The 10,142-nt window shown below is 43.5% G+C and overlaps 1 protein-coding gene across 1 annotated transcript; it reads right to left on the minus strand.

The window, feature by feature from the left end:
- Window positions 1–2,528: 2,528 nt before the first annotated feature.
- On the minus strand, window positions 2,529–9,349 carry mtfmt (mitochondrial methionyl-tRNA formyltransferase). Its single transcript, XM_037697281.1, has 9 exons — window positions 9,011–9,349; window positions 7,837–8,034; window positions 4,715–4,837; window positions 4,430–4,532; window positions 4,283–4,358; window positions 4,113–4,204; window positions 3,946–4,018; window positions 3,122–3,192; window positions 2,529–2,693 (listed from the first exon to the last, which is right to left on the minus strand). The coding sequence occupies exons 1-9, from the start codon at window positions 9,238–9,240 to the stop codon at window positions 2,529–2,531; spliced, it is 1,131 nt and encodes a 376-aa protein (XP_037553209.1). The 5' UTR covers window positions 9,241–9,349.
- Between the last annotated feature and the right edge of the window lie 793 nt (window positions 9,350–10,142).

Consider the following 10,142-nt stretch of genomic DNA (forward strand, 5'->3'; position numbering starts at 1 on the left):
GGTTGAGAAAAGAGCTATGGCCTGTGTTGGTTTTGTGAACCATACTGGCCCAGCTTCTTGACTCGGTACCAGGTTGTCTGGGAGTCCTCCCAGAAATGGAATGCCTAGTTCAAAATCATGAAAGTCAGTTGAAATCAACCATCCTAGCATAGTCTTTTTTGGGATCAGCACCTCATCCATGCCAGTGTTACACACAGCAATAGATGTGGTCCTGGAGTCAAGACTCACCTGGTTCGTGGCTTCCACGGACAGTCCCAAGTTGAAAAATGCAGGAGAGGGTTGAAAATATGCCTGTTTATGGCTAATAGCTTGTCCAGCTATTATGTGGATTCGCACCATTAGGTTAAGCACCTGAGGTGGTACTGTGGTGTCTTGGTTGCTAGCAACCTGGCAGGCCTCTGGAATGGTCTGCCCAGCTTTAAGGCTTGCTGTGTCTAGCACAGGAGTATCCTTTGTGGCTGGTTTGAGGGACCACAGCACCTTGTTGATGGTGTCCACGTGGACACCCAACCTTACCAAAATGTCAGAGCCTATGTAGGATGCATGTGGTAAGTTTTGGATAACGAGAAATGGGTGAACCAGTTCTCGTTGATTCCAGTTCAGTTTTAGGTTAATGAGTCCTTCTGCGGTCATTACCTGTGAACTATTGGGAACTAATGGAAAGCGGAAAGCTTTTTTAATTAGTTCTAGACCAACGTGTTTGTGAACCAAGGTTTCGTAGAAAGCTCGGTTAATTGCTGATTTATCTGTCCACAGAGACAGTACAGCATCGTTGGTGTGGGACCCTTGGATCTCTACACCCTTAACTACCAGTGGTAGGTAGTGTTTGGTGGACTCTGCCTGTTCCAGCTCACAGAGGAGGCTGTCTTGTTGAGTCAGAGTTTGGACCACTTGGGTTTCTTTGGTTTCACATGGTGTTAGAGGAGTACTCACCGGGCTCGTGTCCTCGGCTGAGGAGTCCTTTGTGCCTTCCGCGGTACCTGCTGTTGGGCAGTCTGTGTCACACTCCGGAGGCGTTTCTATTGGCAGTGGTTTTCTCACTGTTGTCCACATTGTTTGATCACCATAATCTATAATCGCGTTGAAGCGATTTATAAAATCCTGGCCAACCAAAAATGGGAATGAGTCAACATGGGTCACGTGTACCGGGTGGTACAGTGTCATATTGCCAATCTGCATGTGAACCATTGCTATAGCTGTCAGGGTTGTTTTATTCTCCGAGAGACCCTGCATTTCTATAGCACAATCAGATAGAGGTATTATCCTGTTTTTCTCGGCTGCGGCTGTCCTCAGCTCCTCGAACAGTTTAGCTGACATAATAGTTATGTCTGCCCCACCGTCCAAGAGTGCTTCGTGTGTGAGGACACCTTCGAGTGTTACTGACAGGTACGCCTTTTTGGCGGCCCCCTTTCTGATAAAGTTACACAGAAACCTTTTGGGTTTTTTCTGACGCTTCTTCACGCGTTCAGATTTATCTGTGTAATCTTGGTTTGTCTGAACCGTCAGCACAGCTGTAGCTGTTTCTGCGTGTTCAGCTTGCGATGACTGGTCATCGTTTGTGTGTGTGATTACCCCCCTTTCATCCGATGAGGGGTTGTTTGAGGCAACAACAGCAACGTCTTGGTGTGTTTCACCGACATCTGTAGTGTTGTCATTCGCGCCCAGAGATGCTGTAGTGAGTACCTCACTGCATAGTGCTTTTGGTCGGCTTCCCTTGTCAGTGTGTTTCAAATCTTCTAACATTTCACGCAATTTTTCTGTCTCTTCCGAGCTCAGAGGTGGAGGGCCTTTTTTCTGGGATTTTTGTGATTTTTTCGCCTCTGGACGTTTCGTCCGAGGTGGGGGGCGGGTAGGTACGTCTTTTTGGGGTTCCTCTCGGTTCCCATTTTTTTGCGTCCTCCGCTGGTCCCATTTACGATAATCACGTTCGTCCTCTGGAGGAGGAGCCTTTTTATCCCAGCGTGCACCTTCATGATGCGGTTTGTTAGTCTGAAAATACTGCCTTTTTTCTCCCTTTTTAGGAGGGGGTGGCGATGCACGCCTTCCTTCTAATTCTAGGGAGTGGGGTTTAACCTTTACACCAGGAAACACTTCTATGGGCGTCTTGGCATGACAACGTGCCTCAAACACGTTCACAGCGCACTGTTTAATCTCACTGATGGATTTTTCTCTGTAATTTGCCATCATTTGCACTGACGTTTGAATGTCAGGATGGAGATTTTTGCTGAAAACAAATTTAAAACCTTCTTCTTCCTCCATTCCGGTTTCATTTCTGCTACCAAAATAAGCTTGGAAGATTCTTTTGTAATAAACTTTTGGATGGTGATTTTTGCTGAAAACAAATTTAAAAACGTTACGTAAACTTGATTCTGAGTTATAACATTTCTGCTACGTAACATCTTCAAACAGGTAAATGTAATAAAAAATATCCACAGCTCCTTTTTTAATCAGCACCTTGTTTATTATATACAAATATAAATAAACTAATCAGTAAAAGTTGATGTTTGTTAATAAATAAGAACTTTCTGCTAGTCTGTACTCTTGTTACGCGCCTCGGGTTTTTTACTGAAGAAACGTGCTGCGCTCTGATTGGCCGAGCTCCTCGGACAGATTTGATGTAAGTAGCCATTATAGAAATCAATTGCTGTTAGTTTTTTCTTCAGAACCACAGTCCTGAACCCGACCCAACCGTCCTGGAAGAAACAGAACAAAAAGAACCGTTAAACCACAGAAGTGTAGGAACCATGAGTCACTTTTGTTCACCAAGGAGGTGAAAACTTGTGTAACTCACTGAAAGTGCTCAAAAACAACAGAACCAGGCTGAGATGGGCTTTTTACTGCAGACGAGTTTGAATGACTGAGCCACAGTCAGACTTCAACTAACAGGTGAGGTCTTCTGGTTCTGATCCATTAAAGAACCTTTAGAACCTCAGAATGAAACTCTGACTGAACTACAGTACGTAATTTAAACGTGAAGTTCATTCTTGTCACATTTACCAAACATAGGAACAGATATTTGGATCCAGAACCAGATTCTGGAAGATTTTGATATGAAGCTAAAAATGCAAAAAAAAAATTCAGCGAAAGTACGAAAACTGAAAATCATAAAAAGTGAACGAACCTTACAGCAAACAGCCAGCGTGCAGGAGGTCTTATCAAAGTGGACAGAACCAGGGGTCCGATTGACCGGTTCTGTGGGAAAAAGACCGTTTCATGTTAGAGCAGTCAGGGTATCAATACATTAACAGCAAATACACACGTATGTACATAAATACACACAAATATACAAGTACACATACCTGTGTACAAATACACATTGTACAAGTGCATATGCCTGTGTACAAATATAAACATATGTAGAAGTATCGACACATATGTACTGGTACACACACATAAGTATACAGTATGTGTACACACACATGTACACACATATATGTAAAAGTATGTACATGTACAAATACACACAAATGTACAAGTACCCATGCCTGTGTACAAATTCACACACAAATGTACAAGTACACATGCCTGTAGACAAATACACACACTTGTGTACAAATACACACAAATATTCACATACACACATGTACAACTATGCACATATTTGTACAAGTACACACATTCAAAAACAGACATATTAAACTGAAATATGTAAAAGTACATAGACCAATGTAAAACTACACACATATTATATGTACAAGTACTCAAAAATATGTACAAGTACACACATATTTGTACAAGTACACACCTATTATATAATAAAATTTGAAGTAGTTGTTAAAACGGGTCTCTGCTCAGACTGGTTGAAGGGATGACCTGTCGATGTGAAACTGGTCTGGCTGGACCCCAAACACTGATCAGATGTGATTTTTGGGACTTGGAGACTCAAAGGTAAACCTGTCCTCATCTGTCCAACATTTATGGTCCAATCAGATTTACAGAAAGTACCTGACATGTTCCACCTTCCAACAAAGTCCAAAAGTTTAATTGTTCTGCCCATCCAGATGGTCTTTAAAGGGCTCTGTGGACAGAAAAGAGACATTGCAGGGACATTCAGAGATCCTACATGTGTCAAACTGAGAACAGGTCCAGTTCCTTGCCCCAGCTTTTCTCACCCGTAATCCGATGGCCCCGTACAGGCGGGCAATCTGGTCACAGGTCTGGTCCTCCCACATGATCCAGCCCATGGAGGGACTGATTTTAGGAGCTGTAGGACAAAAGTAAAACAGTTGGAGGACAGTTTCAATAGTTTTTCACAAGTCTGAATGAGTCCAGAACCATGTACCGAAGGTGGCCCCGGCCTCTCCCTGCTCCCTTCCATTTCTGATTTTCTCAGGAAGGGTCCTCAGCGTGTCCATCAGCTGAAAGAGAATAGAGTGAACGTGTTCTGTTTCTGTCTGTACCATGGTTCCTTAAGGTTTCCTGGACTCACCAGATGTCCTCCTCTGATGGACAGGGACGTTCCAAGCTCCACAGCAGTGGAGTCCTTAGGTACCGAGAACAAGTCTTGGTTCAGAATGGGTCCAACATCAAACCTGGTGAGACCGGGTTTCATTTATTTGCTAAATTTTAATATGCAGCAGAACATTCTAAAAGCTGCAGGACCTCAGGTTCTGCAGCTTTTAGAACATTCTAACAGACGGATCAACAGCAGAACGCTCCAACTGCTGGTTCTGACAGAAAACTGTAGAAAAACTAAATTTATGGTTCTACGTACTTGTGAGGACGGATCTGGATGATAGTGACCCCGGTCACCGTGTCTCCGTTCAGGACTGTGTGACAAACCGGAGCCGGACCCCTCCAGCGGGGCAGCAGGCTCGGGTGAACGTTTAGGATCCCACTGCAACAGAACCACAACCAGAACCAGAGTTTCCTGATTCATGCTCAATAATCCAGGTAGAAAAATCGAACAAAGTTCATTCAGGTCCTCTGGACGGATTCTTTTTGTTCAAACGTTTCATCTTTCATCCAAAAGACTTCATCAGTCCGAGGAGTCACAACAAACTCAGTCTTATAAACAACACCTTCACATAGTGGATCAACTAGTTGTTGACAACCAGTAGTCTACTTTAGATCAGGTTTGAAACTTGCTGATTTCACAATAAGGTTATGTGACAGAATATTTAACTAAAGTTACCTCCTAAAAATACAGAAACTTTACTTTTACTTAATAAAACTAAAGAACTGATTTAACATTTATCTGAATAGAAAAAACTGAATACAATTAAACGACGTACATATATTGGAGACTTTTTCAGGGATGAAATAACAACAATCACACCCAGCCCCCCAGCAGAATAAAGGAGTCCCCAGCTGGTGCACCTTCCAACACCTCCACCGAGGACTCCAAGAAGGCCGGATACCCTGAACTGCCATTCAGCATGTAAGCACAAACAACAGTCACAGGCCGTTCCTCCACCCAAAGGCACAGGGAAGCTACCCTCTCATCTACCGGTGAAAACTCCAACACACAGGTACCAAGTCGGAGGGCTTAGACCCAAACCAGCTCGGTGCCTCTCACCATGGGCAACTCCAGAGTGGAATAAAGTCCAGAACCTCTCAACGAGATCGGTTCCAGAGCCCATGCTGTGCATCAAGGTGAACCCAACTATATCTAATCGCTACATCTCAACCTCATGCTCAAGCTCAGGCTCCTTCCCTGCCAGAGAGGTCACAATCCATGTCCCAAGAGCCAGCTTTGGTAAGCCAGGGTCAGAGTCCCAAGACCCCCGCCTCCAACTACAACCCACGGCGTCATGCACCTGACTCGTATGGCCCCTCCTGCAGGTGGTGGGCCCACAGAAAGACAAATCCATGTTGCACGTTCAAGCTGAGCCCAACCGGGCCCTAAGGGTGGAGACCTGGTCACCAGGCGCTCGCCAATGGCCCATCCCCCCAGGCCTGGCTCCAGGGTGGGGTCTCGGTAACCCACGTCTGGATCGTCATGGATCACTGAGCTCCTTGCTGTTTTCTGTCCATATGAGTTTTTGGACAAGAGGAGCTGAACTGTCAACTGATCACCACCAGGTAGTGAGTTGGATCAGATGGCGGGGGAAGATGCCGGAATGACCTGGTAGATCCAAATGTATAGTGAAGGTCTGTTGGGAACACCTGGCAGCAGAACCCATCAGAAATGTCTTCAACTCACACCTACAGGAGAGCTTTAACCGTATCACAGCTGAGGCAGGGGCATTGAGTCAGAGTGGGCCATGTTTCACACCTCAGTTGTTGAGGTGGCTGCCTTGAGCTGTGGCCACAAGGTTGTTGGTGCTTCTCGCTGTGGCCATCCTCGAACTCTGTGGTGGACACTCCGAATTAGAGAGGCTGTCCCATCGATCCTTTTTGGCTTGTGGGACTCCGGAGGCAGCTGAGGAGTACCGGAGGGCCAAGCGGTCCGCAGCCTTGGCTGTTGCTGAGGCAAAAGCTCAGATGTGGGAGGAGTTCGGTGAGACCCTGGATAGAGACTCTCGGTCGGCTTCGAGGAGATTCTGGCAAACCATCAAGCGACTGAGGAAGGGAAAACAGCTCTTTACTAACACTGTATTCAGTGAAAGTGGGGTGCTGGGGGCGGAAGAATTCCAGTTCGGTGGTCTCAGGATTCCATCTCTGCTCTTTGCAGATGATGTGGTCCTGTTGGTGTCATCGTGCCGTGATCTTCAGCTCTCACTGGAGCGGTCCTCAGCCGAGTGTGAAGCGGCTGCGATGAGAATCAGCACCTCCAAATCTGAGGCCTCAGTCGGAAAAGGGTGGATTGCTCTCTTCAGGTCGAGGGTGAGGTTCTGTCTCGAGTGGAGGAGATCCAAGTATTCTGGGGTTTTGTTCACAAATGAGGGAAGAATGGAGAGTGAGATTGACAGACGGATTGGTGCAGCATCTGCAGTACTGCGGACTCTGTGCCGGTCTGTTGTGATGAAGATGGAGCTGAACTGTAAGGCGAAGCTCTCCATTTACCAGCTGCTCTATGTTCCTTCTCTCACCTATGGCCACGAACTCTGGGTAGTGACCGAAAGAACGAGATCGCGGATACAGGCGGTTGAAATGAGTTTCCTCTGCGGGGCAGCTGGACTCTTCCTTATTGATAGGGTCTAAAGTTCAGTTATCCGGGAGAGACTCGAAGTAGAACCACTGCTCCTCCACATTGAGAGAAGCAGTTGCGGTGGTTCGGGCATCTGATAAGGATGCTTTCTGGGCGCCTCCCTAGGGAGGAGCTTCTGGCATGTCCGACTGGGAGGAGACCCTGGGAAGACCCAGGACACGCTGGAGAGACGGTCTCTCGGCAATAACAAAACCATAAACCAAATAGACTTCTTTCAAACAATTCGACCTAAATTTGAAATAAAAAGTGAGACAGAAATAAAAGCCAAGAAAGAAAATGTAAAACTTCTCTAATAATAAAATCAATAAAAAAGACTGATAAAGTTTTAGTACCTGTCTACAGAGTATTAGTACCTGTTTATTGATCATATGATCACCAAATTGGAAGTATTATTATTTTTTCTTTCTTCCCCTCACTTTTTAAAATTTTCTTATGTCTTGGAGTCGGGGGGAATAACCAGAGTTAATTTCATTCTTTGTTTTTTTTAAGTTTTTGGACCGGGTTACAGGTTCTGATTGGATCCTTCTGGTGTTTTAAATAAAGATATTCTATGATGTTTATCGTCATTTCATCTGTTCAGAAAAAAAGTGTTGGACTGAATGAGGCAGTGTTAAAATATATGTTAACATGACTAAAACCTTGAAGTAATGAAGCCAGGTCAGAACCAGAACTGTCCTGGTATCCTTTATGTGTTAGTTTTTAGCATCACAGCTTCTTCGTCAGGTGAAAACAAAAAGGCTCACTATGGAAACATGTTGATAAGTCTCTGCTGGAGTAAATGACCAAACGACACGATGACACCAACATCAAACTGTCCTTCAGCGACGTCAGGAGGCCAGCTGTGGGTCCGCAGCCGGTTCTGCTCAGCAAACTTTCTCACAGGAACATTGCCATGGATTGTGACAACATCCAGTGTCTCCACTAGTCCTTCGCTGGTGTTCCTGCAGAACAACAGACTTCATTACTGACCCAAACAAGTACATCTGCACATGGGAGTTGATCGATTCATCTTATCACTACCAGGGTTAGCCTCTAGAGACAAGACCGAGGAAGATCAGATGCACCATCAGGTGGTCCGTTCCCATCAGCTTCAAATTAGAACGAGTTAGTGGATTTAGGCTGAACTTTCTTCATTCAAGTTCCAGATAAATGCAGATTACATCAGAGTAAAAACCTCCAGTCATGACAAATGGTGTGAGCAGAACCGTGTTAATCATCAATGAGGTCTCTCTTGTAAATGAGTCCTTGAGTCTCAATGAGACTAACCTGTATAAATAAAGGTTGAATGAATAAATGAATGATAATATCATGGGTCGAAACGATCTAAATATGTCGTAAAAATGTCGTCATATTTATTATCTGCATCGTTTTTATGTCTATATTCTGATTTACTTCATTTTGTATGTTGCTTTGTGTTACCTGTTGTTCTGTCTGTACAACACTTTTGGCCTTGTCGCTGTTTTAAGTGCTCTATAAATAAAATGGTATGGTAAATAATGGCATTGCAGTTCAAATCAGTCTAAATAACGATAACATCCCTGGTCGAACAGGTCTAAATAATGTAAACATTGTGGATTGAACCGGTCTAAATAATGTAAACATTGTGGATTGAACCGGTTTAAATAATGTAAACATTGTGGATTGAACCGGTTTAAATAATGGAAACATTGTGGATTGAACCAGTTTAAATAATGGAAACATTGTGGATTGAACCAGTTTAAATAATGTAAACATTGTGGATTGAACCAGATTAAATAATAGAAACATTGTGGATTGAACCAGTTTAAATAATGGAAACATTATGGATTGAACCAGTTTAAATAATGGAAACATTGTGGACTGAACCAGTTTAAATAATGGAAACATTGCGAGTCGAACTGGTCTAAATAATGAAAACATCTCGGGTCGAACCAGTACCTGCTGTCTGTGAGGACTCTCAGGGATTCTACAGCGAACTGATCGGTACCAAAGAACATGAGTCTCCACGGAGGTCTGGATCTGATTCTGGGTGGAGATTCCGGTGTGCAGCAGAACCAGTGTTTGTGGAGCTTCATGGTTCCTCTCAATGATTCTGTCCGATAATTGAAGTGTTGAAAATGATTGAAAGTCTTTAGGAAAACTCCTGGATTTCTTCCGTTTGACAACATGATTATAAAACAGCATAAATCCGACCGTAAAGCGGAACACTTTCAGACTATGACCATTTGCCCTGCTGGGACTGTCAACACGGGTCAACACAATTTTCCGCCATGTTTTCAAGCTACTTCCGGTTTTTATTCTTCTTTTTCCGGTGTTTTTAGAGCGCACTCAGGTGCGCCCCGTGCGGTCAGGATAAGGTACTGCATGGTCCACTCTTAACTCATCAGTTTCCTCTGGAAGAAGCCTCTTCTCCAGTTTTTCTCACAGATTAAACCCTTCTTTCTTTCACGTGCCGTTAATCTACCTGACAGGAAGTGTAACAATTAATTCACTGACTTGATTTTCAAACAACTCGTAAATTTAATGCTCTCTATCAGACAACATTAAAACCTTTTTAAGGAAAAAAATATTTTGACTTTTCTTTACCCGTCTTGCTTAAATTAAAGAAATACATTTTGAAGTAATTTTTTCACTCTAGCCTGTTAATGATGTTTCATTTAAAATATTTAAATGTTGAGCCATGTACGTGTAGTTCAAGTGAAACAGAAACTGCCCACCTCCTTTTGTATTTTCAGCTTCTTAGTGAAATTTTCGTCTGACATCCATAAATGTCTGACACTGAAACTGTTTTCTCTTCTTTAATATTATTTATTTAATAAACAAGGAGAACACAGACATTTGATCATTATTTTGTGTAAATATTCAGAGAAGGTTCAGAGCTATATTCATTATTTTAACCCTCTAAAAAGCTTAAGTCATAAAATCCCAAAAAGCTCGTCACATTTCTGTTCATCTGTTTTAATTCGGTTTAAACATATATATATTTTTTAATTTCATCCATCCATCCATTATCTTTTACCCGCTTCTTCCATTTTGGGTAACGAGGGCCGCCGGTGCCCATGTCCAGCAA

This window comes from Nematolebias whitei, chromosome 2 (genome assembly GCF_014905685.2).
Source record: "Nematolebias whitei isolate Nwh7 chromosome 2, NemWhi1, whole genome shotgun sequence".
NCBI classification, from domain to species: Eukaryota; Metazoa; Chordata; class Actinopteri; order Cyprinodontiformes; family Rivulidae; genus Nematolebias; species Nematolebias whitei.

What these genes read in the sequence shown, in the direction of transcription:
- mtfmt (XM_037697281.1), bottom strand. Translation starts at nt 9,240, where the DNA reads ATGTTGTCAAACGGAAGAAATCCAGGAGTTTTCCTAAAGACTTTCAAT. An exon ending in AGAGTCCTCACAGACAGCAG is followed by an intron (nt 8,035 to 9,010) that starts GTACTGGTTCGA and finishes GTTGTTCTGCAG; the next exon opens with GAACACCAGCGAAGGACTAG. An exon ending in AGAGGCCGGGGCCACCTTCG is followed by an intron (nt 4,205 to 4,282) that starts GTACATGGTTCT and finishes TTTGTCCTACAG; the next exon opens with CTCCTAAAATCAGTCCCTCC.